At 42.1% G+C, this 16,332-nt stretch overlaps 1 protein-coding gene across 1 annotated transcript; it reads right to left on the bottom strand.

Moving 5' to 3' along the window:
• Positions 1 to 430: 430 nt before the first annotated feature.
• LOC6580831 (protein gooseberry) lies at positions 431 to 3,317 on the bottom strand. Its single transcript, XM_002006597.4, has 2 exons — positions 3,051 to 3,317; positions 431 to 1,875 (listed from the first exon to the last, which is right to left on the bottom strand). Exons 1-2 carry the CDS (start codon positions 3,103 to 3,105, stop codon positions 617 to 619), a joined length of 1,314 nt encoding a protein of 437 aa, XP_002006633.1. The 5' UTR covers positions 3,106 to 3,317; the 3' UTR covers positions 431 to 616.
• Between the last annotated feature and the right edge of the window lie 13,015 nt (positions 3,318 to 16,332).

Below are 16,332 nucleotides of genomic sequence, written 5' to 3'. Positions count from 1 at the left end.
ATATCGATAATTTGACATCGTTTATTCACTGTATCGTGAATGCAATAAGAAGTAGAGATTTAAGTCTTACAAACCAGATTAATGGATACTTTTTTTTTTGTTTATTTAAAATACCAAAGGCTTATCCTTTAGTGAATAAAAAGAAATAAATGTTATTAATTTTCTTTATTTCTTCCATACCCATTTCTTCCATTCAGCAATTAGTCCCGCAGAGCATAAACGAAGCTGAGAATCTCTGAAAATTCAAAGGACTCGGGTATGTACTAGTCGGGTATTGATAACTAAAGCATTCACTCTTATAAATGCATTTATACCGATAGCTCATCCATAATCCATAAGATCCATAAAGAACAACCGTTTTATAATTCTTATTCGTATATTTATATTTATTTTGATTCCGTACTTAATTTAAAAGTTTCCTAAGTAATTGTTAAAAATCTTAAAATTACGTTTAAACTTAGTATAAACAGTCTTAAGCTCTTAACTAAAACTCTTTAAATAGTCAAGGATCTGCATAAAAAAAACAGGCACTGATTAGAGAAAAGAACCAGCTAGGAGAGCAGTGAAGCCTCTAGCTGGCGAACTGGAGCAAGTGCTGGAGATGAGGGGGACTCCATTAAAATCCGAAATAGGGATAGGCTGCTCCAGCCGCCATCATGGAGCTCTTGGGCTCGGGGGCGACCGTCTGGTGGTAGCCGCCCATGGGATTCGCATTCGCGCTGGGGAAGAAGGAGCCGGCAAAGTTGTAGCTGTCCCACGACGAAGGATGATGAGAGCCAGACGCAGCGGCGGAGGCGAATTGGGAGCGCAGCTGCTCTGCCGAGCTGGCGGCTGTTGTGGGCATGGAATAAGTGGAGGTGCCAGCAGTGGCTGAGTAGCCAGCGGTGGCTGTGCTCATGCTGTAAGCGGAGTTCATGAAGCTATTGCCACTGCTGACCTGTGCTTGGGGCAGGGACTGAGTCTGGACCGGGCTGTGGGCAGCGGAGCTGCTGCTGCTGCTAGCGGGCGACATGGAAGCCACCGAGCCGCTGTAGCCGGCATTCGCCTCATAGCCAACTCCACTGGCGGGCCACGACTGTGTGCTGTACAGGCCCATGCCCATGTTGGTGGCAGCAGCAGCACTGGAGCCATACGACGGGGCTGTGGAGTTGCCGCCGAAGCTGGGCACTTGCTGAGTGTTGAGCTGCTTGCGCAGGCGCGCACGACGGTTGGAGAACCACACCTGGACGCGGGCCTCGGTGAGGCCAGTGCTCTGGGCCAACTCCTCGCGGGTGTACACGTCGGGGTACTGGGTGCGCGCAAAGATGCGCTCCAGAGCATCGATTTGGTCATTGGAGAAGGTGGTGCGAGAGCGGCGCTGTTTGCGCTTCAGCTGCACGCTGGGCTCGGTGTCGTCCTCGCTCTCGTCTTCGCTGCCAGCGGAGCAGCCACCGCCGCCGCCCAGGATTCCATCGATGCTGTGGGAACCAGTGCCGTTGCCAGAGCCGGAGCCCGAGGTGGTGCGTAGCAGGCGCGAGATCGAGCTGACTGAGGGCGCGTTCTGCTTGTCGCAGACGCCAGCCTCGATGAGCTTGGCACGGATTTCCCAGCTGAAGATGCCTGGCTGCGACTGCTTAAGCTCCTCAATCCTTGCCTCGATATCGGGCGTGGCAACGCGGGGCTTGCTTCCGCCAATAACGCCCGGCCGAATGGAGCCCGTCTCCTGGAAGCGATTGAGGATCTTCGACACGCAGCCATGGGAGACGCGCAGCTGCCTGGAGATAACGCAAGGACGAACCCCAGCGGCGGCCATTTCCACGATCTGGCGGCGAATGTGATTGGGCAAGGGACGACCGTTGATGAAGACGCCGCCAAGCTGGTTGACGCGTCCCTGTCCTGAAGAAGAGCAACAGAAATGGAAATGACGAGATTAGGTTAGCTGATCTTCGAGTACAAAAAGACTTAAAATTATCCTCAAAATAAGATGTACAGGTTTTTGTTTTGAAAATTCTTTGCTGCGTGTGGCCATTCGAAGTTGCTCTCAAGCGATCTTCGGGTGATCCTCAAGTGATCTTCAATTAACTTCTCTTCGCTACTCGATTGAGCGGCAATAAGTAATCCAATTATGCAGTTAGCATTGTTGGCCAGAAGGATCAGTTCGCACGATCTATTGTCTAAGGCTGAGGCTATTCGTTGGCCATTTGTCTTTTCGTTGGCCAATTCGCATGTAAACATAACAAAGCGCAAATTGCCAATTTGCGTGGGCCAAAAAAAAAGCAAAAAATGAAAAGAAAAAGAAAGAACTGAACTGAGCAGTAGGCATGGAAAATGCCGATCACTGTGCAGCTGTGCAGCCCATGCAATCAAATCAAACTAATAATCCATAAGCCAGACGGACGGACAGACGGAGAGACGGAGAGACGCAGAGACGGACAAGCGTCCAGCTGTGCCAGGTAATATCAGTGCGGTGCAAGAGTATAAAAGGCCCAAAAAGCTCAAAGATTCCAGCTCAGTTGCTGTTGCTATTGTTGTTGTTGCTGTTGTTGTTGTTTTGGGGCGCTGACGTTGCTGCTACGTGCTACACGAGAGGCCCAAACATCAGACGCTGAGCCAAGATCAAAGCAGCGGAGCCGACTCCAGACCGTTGAAAAGGCGAGAAGAGCGCGCCAAAAAGTCTGCAAAGTCTGGACAGTGAGTCGTCGTCGCCTGGCTGACTGGCTGGCTGGGCTGGCTGGAAAAAGGTTGGGGCTGGCTGCGAGTTGTGATCACAATCAATAAGTCAAAAAGCTGATCATGATTGTTGTACGAGCGGACCAGCAGAGGAGTGGACAAACGGACAAGGGGACGAGCGGGTAATGATCTCTCGTTTGTAGCCGGCGAAAGCGCTGCCCCATTTGATCATGATGATGATCACGGTGATCGGGCACTATTTTCTACGACGTTTTGTAGCCGTAATTGTGGTAATTGGTAATAGAGCGTTGATGCTTAGATGCTGAAGCTGTTTCTATTGCTATTGCTGTTTCTATTGCCGTTGTTGATGATAATGATGATGATCGTTGTCGCATGCTTACCTTGAAAGGGATATCCAGCATAGTAGGGTGTCATGTTAAGTGCCGATACAGCCATGTCTGTGTTATTATAATCCGTTTTAATACTTTGATTAATTGATATGTGTGCACGTTCACCAACACTATTAACAGCACAAGAATATTATTTTTCTAGTTCAGTTACTTCTTCTACTATTTTCTGTTTTCTGTTTTCTTTTCAATTGTGAGTTTTCTTTTCAGTTTGTTTGGGTAGGGCGCATGCGCACGTTGCTGTTTGTTGATGCTGCTCGTTTGCTTGACAGCTCGAAACTGATTTTGAAACGGTCAGCAGCCGAGACTAAAACGAATTTGTGAGATTCTCAGACGACGCGACGGCGACGGCGACGGCAACGGCACCGGCAGCGCTGCCTCGTGCATGCAGAACACCAACAAACAAAAACAAGTTTTTTTTGTTTGCCACCAAGAACAAAAACAACAAACAGCATAACCCACGCATCGAGGGTGGCTGGCGAGAGAGCGAGACAGACACAGTTACGAAGCGCTCTCACTGTGCAGTGATCGCTAGCCCCCGTGTGTGCGAGCAGTGCAACCCACTCTACCAGTTGCTCTCTGCTCTCGCTCTCAACGCATGCATGTGTGCGTCTGTGTGCGTTCGATTGAGCAGCTGCGGCAAAGAGAACCAATGGGTGCGCATAGCATGGCTGCAATTGGTTCAAGCGCCGCCCCGTTTGATCCCTGGCTTAGAGAGTTGACTTCTAAGTGGATCTAAGTGGATCTTGGACTCCATTATAGTTATTTATATGAGACGTATTTTAGCTTGATTTGAAGTTATGCGAATTTCGCGGCATGTTTAGTTGATTTTCTTCCTCTTATTTTTGCTTATTGCTTCTATCATTCCTAAGCGTTCCCAGGCAGTTATTTAACTGTTTATTGTTGGACTTTTGTTGGCGTTTTATGTTTCCTGTTCGCATCGTAGTTCACTGTGAATGACGTTACTAAAATCAATAAGCGTACTGACAAGTACCAATAAACATTAAATATATCATAAATAAAGTTATTTTAAAGGAAACTATTGGAGAGCAGTAATCCTAGAATATAAATTGCTAGCTATAAATAGTTTAGTTATATCTTGAAAATATATTCAATATGTAGCGTTTTTAATGTTCATCATCAATAAAGGAAAAATATAAATCTTAAAGCGTTGCATAGCAACAACCAGAACTGTGTGCCGTTAAAGGTTTTCATTTTTTGCTCTTTCAACGCTTCACCACGGAAATGGGTGAACATTATGCATTGGCAGCAACAGAAATGAAAGCAAAGCAAACTCAAGCATACATTTCACAGCGCCAATGTCAATAACCAGCTCTGTGTGTCCTTTGCTCCTCTGTGTGCCCAGTCTGTGACGTGGGTACCGTTTCTGAATAGTTTGCATCCTTGTGTATTCGATCGCATTGAGCTAAATAAACGCCTTCATCGAGTCCTCGAGCGATGCAATGACGTGCCTCAACTGACATTTTGTTGTTGTTAAAGGATATGTCGAAGAGAGGGAAAACACTAGAAATTATTGATGCAAATGCTGATAAGTAGCTAATGGGTTTTCCTTCGAAATAAATTTGTTGAATTCAAGGAAAACTCTCTTATGACGTCCACATCATCTGTGTCTTTCATTATTTTGTAAGTAATACACAATCTCTTATAAACAATATACAATCTGCTCTCAATGCGAGCACCAGCTGCTTCTCGACTATTCCAAAACTCGGCTGGAAAACAATTGCTCGAAGGAGTTGCTGCTCTGTTAATTAAGTATGGCCAAACCAAATGAAACGAATATGCATGAGAAAAAGACGGTCTCAAACAGAGCGTAGTGCGAGGCGGATGGGAAGCTGGCCAAACTATTTTCGCACGAGCAAAAAAGAGTCTAGTTAATTTCCTAGTGCATGACTTTTGGTTAATTTGTGGCACAGTCGCGAGGCGGCCGAAATCAAAGAACTTTGTCCATGTTGCGCATACGCCGCGTGTGCGCACATGGAAATTATGCGGCCGCACTGTTTGTCGGCTATCCAAAAAGCGCAGTTGGCCTTGGCTAACACACACGACAACAGCAACAGCAACAACTATAAATTGTAGTTGTTGTCCAACTTGTTGTTGCTGCCACTGTGCGAGCTCAGAAGTTGTTAATTCTGCTAGCGTACGTGTCTGTATGTTTGTAAGACACATTTGCCTGGATGTGGGTGCACGTCGCTCCATCTCCCTCTCGCCCTCTTTTCCTCTTCCCTTTCTCTCTCTCTCTCTCTCTGTGTGCCATTTGGCAATAATTGTGGTGCTATTGTTCGGGCGGCCGCCACGCTGTGTGTGTGGCTTCGCTGCGGGGCAATCGCTCAAAACTTATGACAACCCAAACAGCTACTGTTCGTTTCTGTGGCTGCGGCATTGATGTATCTGTATCTGCAATCGTATCGCTATCTGTATCTGTATCTGTATCTCGCTATTGAACTTTCGAATGGCAAGTGTGCGGTCGCTCTTTTGTGTGGAGCTTCAAGTCTGCGGCCTTTGTCGGCAGCCGCTTATTAATATTTACACTTTCATTGCGCTGCCCCACTTTGCCCCCACCTATGCCCTTCATCGAATTGATTGTGGCCCATGTGCGCGCTTTTCAATTCACATTATTTGTCGAAATAAATAAATCGAAGCGAATACCTCAGCTCTAACTTGTTACATATTTTGCGAACGTTCTACTTATATAAATATACATGCGTATATAAAATTTTTCTGGCATTTTTATGTGAGTGTATTTTTGTGGTTGCCTTACCGTGGGAGAAGGGGAGGTGGAACAGCAGGCTCAACAATTTGACTAGCTGTCGAGTATCTAGTTCAAGTTGGGAATTCATTTGCAAACGAAGCATGCAGCCATAGAAAGGGAGAAAAAGAGGAATTAACTTGAGTGATGGCTCGCAGAAAACTCTGGAATTTAATTTTTTTGTTCGTCGTTTCGGCATACTTTAAAGTGAAGCAGCTGTACGGCATAGTAATTGGATTCCGCTCAAAGATGTTTTTTATTTATTTGTGAATAAGTAAAATTCTAATAGGGATGACGTCCAGTTTTATAAATAATTTATAAAGTATATATAAGTAATGTAAAAACAATATTATATATACATACATAATAAGTAGCACTTAATAAAAAATTACCAAGAGTTAAAAAGAAGCTGATATAGTAAATAATATATTAAATAATACTTATATATTGAATTCGTACCAATAAAACAAAAAATTCGTAACAATAAAACAAAATTAAGTAACGTATAGTTATTAAACTCTAGAAAAGTAAATGCTAATACCAATTACTGTTAAACATAGTGGTATATTTGTATCTATTCGAAATAATAAGCGATGGATATATATATGTCAATAGTTAAACTATAATTGAATATAAGACAAATGAAATAATTATAGCAGTATAAATTAATAAAAGTATAAATTAGAAAAATAAATTAAAAGATAACCTATACCTTAATATGTATATCTAAATGCTTAAAAGAAATTATAAAGTTAATTTAAACAAGTAAGAAAGCTCTAGTCGAGACTACTCGACTACGAGATCCCCTGAACCCTTGGAGTAATAGCTATTTCAATAATTTTTCGCGTCTTTCAGCTTACACAAGAAACACGCACACACACACACACACACACGCACGCACGCACGCACACACAGGCATACATACACACACATAATACACACATACACACACACACACATACACAAACAATTACATACATATACACACACAAGCATAAACACGCATGGGCGGCAGTGAGCGCTTACTATGAGAACTTAATTGCTTAATAACATTTTTGTGGACGTACGATCTTCATGAAACTTTCAGATTATGATTATGACATGGATATGCATGTAATTGCCAAAGCACAAGTCTCTAGTATTTGAAATACGCTTTTTACAAAAGTGAGGGTGAGGGGGTGAATTTAAGGGTGGGGGGTAAATTTTAACAAAAATCGAAATTGTATAAATTGCATATAGGCATACATTAAAAATTTGGAGACTCTAGCAATAAAGGTGTAGAAGATATAATTTTATAACTGGTTTTCGATAAGGTTTTTTATCGATAAAAAAAGATCGGGATGAGTTATCGATTTTTAATGATAAACTTGATATGCGCGCTGTAATAACGAACATTTTAAAAAAAATTTGAAGTCTCTAGCTCTTATAACTTCTGAAATCGACGCGTTCATACATACGGACAGACGGACAGACGGACAGACGGACGGACGGACAGACGGACAGACGGACAGACAGACGGACAGGGCCAAATCAACTCAGCTCGTCGCCCTGATCAAGAATATATATACTTTGTGGGGTCTGCCACGCCTCCTTCTGCCTGTTACATACATTTCAACAAAACCATTATACCCTGATTTCCCATTGAAAATGGGTTCAGGGTATAAAAATTCTTTAAAATTCCAGTAGCTATACGAAAGAGATCTCAGAAATAATACAAACGCTTCTAATATATATAATAACGATAAGAATATAATGGATAAGCGACTGCCGGGACATAAGGGGAAACGCTTAAGGCACTACAAAGTGCCAGTCGTCATATGCTATTCACAATGCTCGGTATATAAAATGGCTCATTAAAAGCATATAGATGTGCCCTAAATGCAACACTAATGATACCCAAAATGTTTCCAATAAACTCCACTGAAAAATTACCACTAACGCCCATATGTCAGCTTAAACGAAAGCCCCTTTGGGCCGGAGTTCAAGCAACAGCTGTTAGGGCCCAAAAACAAGAAAACTAAATTAAAACTCAACCGCAACTGTTTACACAGCAAATGTTACCACAAAAGGGCGGCACGTTAAAGCCGCCGCCGCCGCTGCCTCTACCGTTGCCTCTACCGCTGGCTCAGTCGGTCTCCCAGATGAAATCCCAGAGAAAGATGATTAATTGGGGCGGCTTCTGCGCGAGACAGTTACCGGTCAGCTGGGAGCCGCGGTCGTCGATCGAGGTGAGAAGAGTAATATGTACAAATATATCACTCCTCCACGGAGCAGCGCTTAAAAACGAATTAATAACGTGTGAGCCGAATACGCCCACAGGCCGGACAGTTGGCCAAGAAGGGCCGATATTGACCAGCTCGCAGCTCGAACTGGCCAATCCAGTCGATCTGGGCGGGCACGCGCATGACGCGGCAAAGGATAACGGCGGCCAAAGGATGTGAGCGCCCGACTTTCAGCGAGGCACAACAAAGGATGCCCATTATGTGCATGATCTGTGGTTTTTTATGCTCTTCTTCTTGCCGTTGTGCGCTGCCCGACTGCGGCGCTTTGTCGGCAAGTCGACAAAGCCGGCGAAGTCGAGAAGTCGAGGCTGGCAGGACACACACGCCGTTTGCCAACGCCGGCGGCGGTGGCGGTGGCGGTGGCGGTGGCGGTGGCGGTGGCGGTGGCGTTGAAGTGTGAATTCTAACAGTCCGCAACGACTCTCAACTCTCTCTCTATGGACTCTGCACTCCTCTGGCCGATCGTAAATAAAGAAACATTTGAGCTCTGCCCTAAAGATTCACGCGCTGAAATGTGGCGGATTCTTTGAAAAAATTATGATCAACATTAATTGCCCTTGGGCTGTTTTTTTCGTTCCCTCTCTCTCTATGTCTCTCTAGCTCTGTCTTTTGTGTTTTGTTCTTTCTTGAGTGTGTGTAGCGCCCACGTTTAACGCATTCCTGCTAATTCCTGGCCATGATAGACATCGCTGATCCTTGATTAGCACTCCCCGAAATAGCTAATAGCTGGGGGCGTGGCAACTCCTTTCTGCGCCAATTGCTTTATGTTTCCATTCCTCCCGCTCTGGCGTCAAGCCATAAAATTCGTTTAGCACCTGCCGACGAGGCGAGCACAAGGTGTGATGTCAATGATTATAATTATAGCGCCTGCACCCAGTATTAGCTAATGAAAGGGTTCCCGCCCGACACCAGACCAAATCAATCTGCTTCAGATTGATTGTCGAGTGCGCTCTAATAGAGATGCTACCAGGTTACGCCCAAGGCTTAAACGTTGCAGAAGACTGAACACAAGAGCAGAGCGGTAGCAGCGCACAGTAGTCGATGCTAAGTTAATATTATGATAATATCCGTAAAGTGTTATATAAAGGGTTGCATTGCATTAGACACAGTAGAAGAATTTCGATAATTTATGCTTTCACAAAAGAATCTCGAGTGTTTCGATTCAATTATCTACAGAATAACATTAAATAAACAAAATCGAACAGAATTGAATACGAAAAATATAAGACAAAGAGAATTAGTATTATGTAATCATATATTTAATCAGCTTTGAAATATTTTATTAATAAAAATTAAATTTTCTTTATTTAAGAATTTTTATAAAATATTAATAGGATTTACTTAGATATATCTCCAATCGCAAATATTTTGATTTGATTTAGTAAAGACTCAGATAAAATGTAAATTCCAAGATAAATTGCACATAATTTCCTTCACTTTCAGATCCACTCATCGTGACTTCCAGGTTTACTTTTCCAGGTCTTGTAATCACTTCGAATACAATTGAACATGAGCAATATATATTAAACAAAGAGTATTTCACTTACATCAGATTTTTAATCAAATATTATTATGATTTCCTCAGCTATATCGATTAAAATCTACACACAAATCATTACTAAAATACGTTTTAAGATAGGCTACATTTAGTTTCCTTCGCTTCCAGCTACACTCAAGGTAAGGTAGCATTTTCAAGTCTTGTAATCACATTATGCATATGAGCCATCGAGGATCTCAGTGAATCATTTCGATAACGTGCTCAATTATGCATGGCCGCACACATAAATTCCCCACATATCTCGCATGTTTCACATATTTATCACATTTTGATTACAACTAATTTGACATTGAAATATTAGCATGTGCATCCCAAAGAGAAAAGAAACCCCCAAACAGAACCATAAACCAAATAATCACGAAAAGCAATCAATCCTTTGATGCTCACGATGATGATGCCACAACCTAGAGAAGAGCTCCGTGCACAGCTACAGACTCATACATATGCCGATAGAGAATTATACATAAATAATAGAAATAAATACGCACAAAGCCTTTGCTTGCCTTGCAACTGTATCTCTGTCGCTTTTCCCGTTTTGATTTATTCTCCATAGTAAATGGATTTTCGTAATGCATTTTAGTTCTGCATTGAGAGGCACCGCCACCGCCACCGCTACCGAACATGAAATTATCGCCAGAAAGTGCCATGTGAAAATGGGAAAATAAATAATTATCGAGAGGTTATATGGCTGCCATGTGGAGCAACTGAGCTTCTTCTTCTTCTTCTACATCTACTTCTATTTCTGCTTCTGCTAGCTGCTGCTTCTAATTAAAAACGTATTTCTGGAAACGTCGGCAGCAGCTCTGCCGAAAATCGATTGGCCACAATTTCCATTTCTGTTGACTTTTCCGAGGTGGCAATTGGCCAGCGTGATTTTCAATTACATGTGCCCACTGTGCAATGCGCATCGGGCGGCACATGTCAAAGTGCGGCTTGGACTTTAATAATCAACTGCTGCTGCTGCCACAATTATGTGGCATCAAGCCACCGAGCTGTGCCGTTAAGCCCAAAACAATATAAAGACTCGTGCCGGCGACTTTTCCAGCAGCTCTGCTGCTGCTTCTTCCTCCTCGATTCGACTGTGAATAATTAAGCCGCATGTTATCTTCAGTTGATTTAATTCGATTTTGATTTGTTGCGCCATTTTTGCATTTAATTGTTGTTACATTTCTCAGAATCTGTAATTGCTACAGCTCCATATAGACACTTTGATCTTGCCGAGAGCTCGAGAGATTGCAGAGAAATCTAAGAAAAACATTGTCAATTGATATCTCATGTAATACATCAGATTAGTTTTCCATTTGAACAGAAAGTACAGGGCTATAGCATGTAAAGCACTTGATTGATTGATGGATTCAATACGGTTGTTCTGATCTAATGAGGCCAACAATTGGTTCCCGCAAGAAGTCACAAGTGGTGAAAGCTATGTCAAATCGGATGAGTAGGAAGATTCGAAATTGGTTTGATATACTAATCAGAATTATATGGTAAGGATACTATATTTGCATTACAATTACAAGAAAAATATATACCTATGATATATGAATTGTATATATGTATGAAATAGGTAAGAATATATTATTTCCGCTTGTCAAGGAAGGACTCTAATTTAACTTATATATTACTTATTTACTTCGCGGATAATACAATATTTTTCATCAACTTCAAGAGGCTCGATTATATTTCTAGCCTTACACTCCATAGAAAATAATCCCCACAAATAATTATCCATCGGATTCGCGTCTACAGATAACAGCTAACCAACAGCTGCGATAATAATCTTCACTTCGTTACGCTCTACATAAAAGAAAAGTATCCAGCCTGAAAATAATACTGATTTGGGAGAATTTCAAAATATTAATAAAATATTATAACAACAAGTAAGAACGTTGCAGTCGGGCGATACCGATTGCAGAAGACTCATTCACAGCCCAAACGCTGTCAACCAGAGTATATAGTGCAATTTTCAAGTCTAGTGCGCAGCAAAAAACACGGCATTTTGCCATTAAAATTGGAAAATCATCGATAGCTATTGCATTCAAATTACATACATATATAATTTATACAATTTTGATTTTTATTATATATGTATTTATATCCATACATTGGATACCGGCTTCAAGCTAACAGCAGATCAGCGCGATTTTCCTATGCTTGTGCACACACTCATCGTCTATTCTATGCGTACAGACAGAAGCGCGCCTTTTCTCACATTCTTAGAATTTCGATTGATTTCTGGACTTTCTAGCCGTTACTGTAGTTTTGTCTGATGACGCTCTCTTATTAAGCTATTCTATTTTAGCAACTGATTTCTCGATCAAAGCAGGGGCGCGGGTGCTAAGGGCGACACAAGTAATGTTAGAGTAGGGGAGGTTCGAACCTCTACTATGTTATTATTATTATTTTTTTTTTTCATACATATTTCGTTTTTTTATAAAATAGATATTTTATTGGGAAGGTGCGAGCTTGACTGAATGGCACTTAATACTTTTCATTTTCTTAGTCGAATAATTTTATAAGTTTAAATTTGTTCTTCTTAAATAGCCCTCAAATACATATACGCAAATACATACATATGTATATATAATTATATATGTTTGCCTGCGCGCATAGCATCAAGCATTCCAGCCTTATACACGCGCTCATTTGTATGTGTGTATGTATGTACACATAAATGCGTGCTCTAGCATATTCTAAGAATCCCGTTGCGATTGATTTGTCTTTGCATTGTTTTTGAATTTCCAGCCACCACTCTGGCTTTTCTTTGCTATGTGGCGTCATAACAATAATGTGATTTCATTTTAACTACTATTGATCGAAACGACGCGGTGGTGCTGTAGGCTGAAGCGCCGGCGATCTTTATTTTAGCTATTTTGACAAACATGCTGTTTGGGTTGGGTGCGAGTTCAAATCCCGCTGAAAACAATTTTTTGTAAATTGCAAATTTTTGTTATTTTAGCTTTTTTATATTTTATTAATTTTATAAAAATGTTTCCTTCCGTGCTATCAATGCCTATAAGCCTACTTATGTGTACATATACATAAATAGATGACTGACGCATATAAATGTCGCAATTCGGGCACTGTAAATGCCGATTGCCACGCCCCTAGTGGCCGTCGACTCCTCAATTTTAGCCAGTTCTTAGAACGAGCAACCGGTTACCTAAATGCAAAATTTGAATTCTTACGCTCAAAAAATGTGAAAATTACAGGGTATTTTTCGATATGCCACGCCCCTAAAGAGGCTTAAAAATTATTTTTTGGGGCATCGATAGAGGAGGCCACCAGTAACTTAACTATCCAAATTTGAAGCTTCTAGCTCTTAAACTGTAGGAGATATAAACTTTTGCGGTTTGCCACGCCCCCTATAGGCCGACATATATCTACCATAGCTCGTTGGACTTGGGTGATCAACCCGCGTATATATACCAAATTTCAGATCTCTAGCATCAATAGTGCCTAAAATATAGCAGAATTCGAAAAATCACTATATCTTCAGGTCCGATTTGCCACGCCCCTAGTGGGCGTAGATATATAATTTTTTCACCCATCTTCATAGAATTAAAACATTAGCTTACGTGCAAAATTTCAGCATTCTAAGTTTATAACTTTAGGAGATACAGTTTTGTCCGATTTGCCACGCCCCTAATGGGCGGAGATATATCCGCCATAGCTTGTGATCTTGGGTGGTCGGCGCGGACCTACATACCAAATTTCAGCTTTCTAGCTCTTCAACAAACATGATTTCTGGTATATCGGAAAATGCATTTTCCGATTTGCCACGCCCCTAGTAGGCGGATCGGGAAAATTTTAACACTTTATAAATCGGAGATATACACGAGTATGTGTTCCAAATTTCAAGTCTCTAGCTTCAATAGCGCCGAAATAGATTGCGTTCATACGGACAGACGGACAGACGGACGGACAGCAAGACGGACATTGCACAAAACCAATATACTCATTTCACTTTCGTGAATGAGTCTAAAAAGTAATATTTAATAGAGAATAAATTGAGCTCACTCTGAATTTTCATTTGAGTAACTTTTTATACTAGCTATAAAACCTAACTAGATAATGAAGCGAAATACAGTCATGAACAGCACTTGGGACTTGGTCTTTCTATATTAATAGATATATTAAAGGGCGATTCGCTCGAATTGGCGAAAGGGGTAACTTGTAGTCGGTCACTCTGACTTGTTACATTGGTGAAATCAATTCAAATATTAATTTATTTCCACCAGCTCTGCCAATCAATTATAAGCCACTTTTCCATTTAAATATTTTATTCATGGCTATATAGTGCGCTCTTTAGTGGGCGTTCAAAATCAATTCGCAATAATCTGCGACCAAATGCGATTTGGTCAATTAACACATCCGACAAACAACATAATTTGTGAAATTCGTATCTTCAAGATGCGCAGTCGCTATCGACTGGTGCTGAGGTGTATAATTTAATTAGCATAATTTGGCAACACCTTTTCGGGCGACGCCCAGCGCAGCTAAGCCAGCCACAGCTGTCTAGCCCAAGATGCCCAAAAGTTGCTGCCGAAGCTGCATCTGTATCTGCAGCTCTGAATGTATCTTCAACTGTGTGCATGTATGTGTGTGTGTGTTTTGTGTTTGCTTAGGCTAAAAAGCGCTGCTAAAGCGATTGGCAACGGCAGCACTGGCAGCACTGACAGGACCGTCGCATCCTGGCTAGCATTTGACTAAGTTGGCGTATCAAATCGATCATTGGCACAGTTTGACAAGTCTATTTGCAGAGACAAGACGCACAAAACACACAAAACAAACAAGCGACTGCCACCTGTGTTCCGGCTCGAAGAAGCGTAACACTCACGATTTGTAATGGCCTCTAATCAGGCGACAGAAATGCAAGCAAGGACCTACCGCGCAGTTGCCCAACAGGTAGCACGCTCTCCCTCGCTCTCCCCTCTCCCTCCCTCACTCTGTATTTGTATCTTTCTTTTTGACGTTTTTGCGGTTCGGGTGTTAATGGTTTGTTAGGCATATCCTGGCCCGCTTGTCGCCTGTCTGTCTCACAGCTATCACCTGTTGGCCGCGATCTGCAACGCCCCCGCCAGCAGCTCGATACGCCGCAATTATGACGCCCTAGCAACTTCCTCTGCACACACTCTCCTCACTAACTCCCTGTCTCTACCTCTCCTTTTGTCTCGTTCTCTATTAGCTTCGGCTTTGCGTTAATTTAGTTATCTACCAAAGCCTCACGCAATTTTCGCCGGAAATTGACAGTTGGCTGGGCTTGAGCTCGCTTCTTGGCTAGAGCCTGGGGTCGGTGCCCACAGATCTTTGATTTAGGATGCACTCTTTAAAAACGCATTCGACTGCATTTAAACATGTTTATGGCCAATGCCAGTGATAAACACAAAAACGCCGACCGTCATCATAAATCTGCGAAAACTTGCGATCGGCAGTCCGAGTGCCCCCACATCTATAGCAGGGAATGGATCGCGAGAGGGACTGAGAGAGAGAAAGAGCGAGGCTTAGGCAGCATGTTTAGCAAATTACTCAACAACTCAGACATTGATGATGCAGTGCCTCCAGTGTCTGCAAATCCTTGGCGCGCTTTGTTGCCATCAAATAAATTATAAAGAACACAGAGAGAGAGAGAGCGCGAGAGTGAGAGAGAGAGAGAGAGAGAGAGTGAGAGTGAGAGTGAGGGAGGAAAACTCTTTGATATGTTGGCTAACAAATTGCTCAGCAGCTCCTCCGCATGTGGGAGACGACATACAGTCTGCAGCAGCCGGTTAAGCGCTGGACGAGTGGCGAGCGGGTGGGTGAGGGGGGCGCAGGGTGATGCATGTGTCAGCAGGCTGCACAAAGCGATGCCGCTGGGAGTTGCCCCTTTAGTGAGTTTTTAATTTATGTTATTGATGCGAAGATATATGACAGACACTGTGCGAAAAGCCCCCGACTGAACAGCATTTCTGACGGATTACTCTGATATGGATTGACTGCATTTTTATGATGTAATCAAGTTTATTGAAAGTCGTTTAAATAATCAAGGCCGAAGGCGTGTGTAAGGATGATGAAAAGGCAAGAACTTGATTTACTGTTCGACTCGTGTATCACAGATGGAGCGATAAATAAATATTCAAAATGTAATGAATTACATTATATATAAGGGATATGGAAATTTGTAAGGTGTAAGCACTGTTTTCAAATATTTCACATCAATATTATTTATAATTTATTTATTTATAAATTTATTTATTCTTGCCAGGTAAATTTTAATTTTAATGTTCGCACAGCAAAATGGTTGTTAATAATAAAAATATATTTAATTATTAATTTATTTTCTTGTGTCAATCAATTTAATTTTTAAGTTTTAATGTTTACTCATCAATATCATCATCAATAATATATTATATTTCGTAAGAGATTAATATTATATCACGTCAATAATACCATCTTAAGCTTTCATCTCATTTTTTTGGAAAGTGTAGTTTGGCAACATCTCAAAAGCAGCCGCCCCCTCGCCGATAATATCTCAGCGGTGATCGCTGGGCGCGCGTGTGGGAAAATGCGGGGCATGCAACACAGCAGACAATGCAATTCGGCGATTTCGGTGAAGGTTGCTCAACAAATCCTCAGTTCCAGAGCCAGAGCCAGACCCAGCCCAAAACTCAAGACTCAAAACGAAAACAA

This window comes from Drosophila mojavensis, unplaced genomic scaffold (genome assembly GCF_018153725.1).
Source record: "Drosophila mojavensis isolate 15081-1352.22 unplaced genomic scaffold, ASM1815372v1 contig_81, whole genome shotgun sequence".
Taxonomy (NCBI): Eukaryota; Metazoa; Arthropoda; class Insecta; order Diptera; family Drosophilidae; genus Drosophila; species Drosophila mojavensis.
This window is presented reverse-complemented; position numbering and strand designations above follow the sequence as displayed.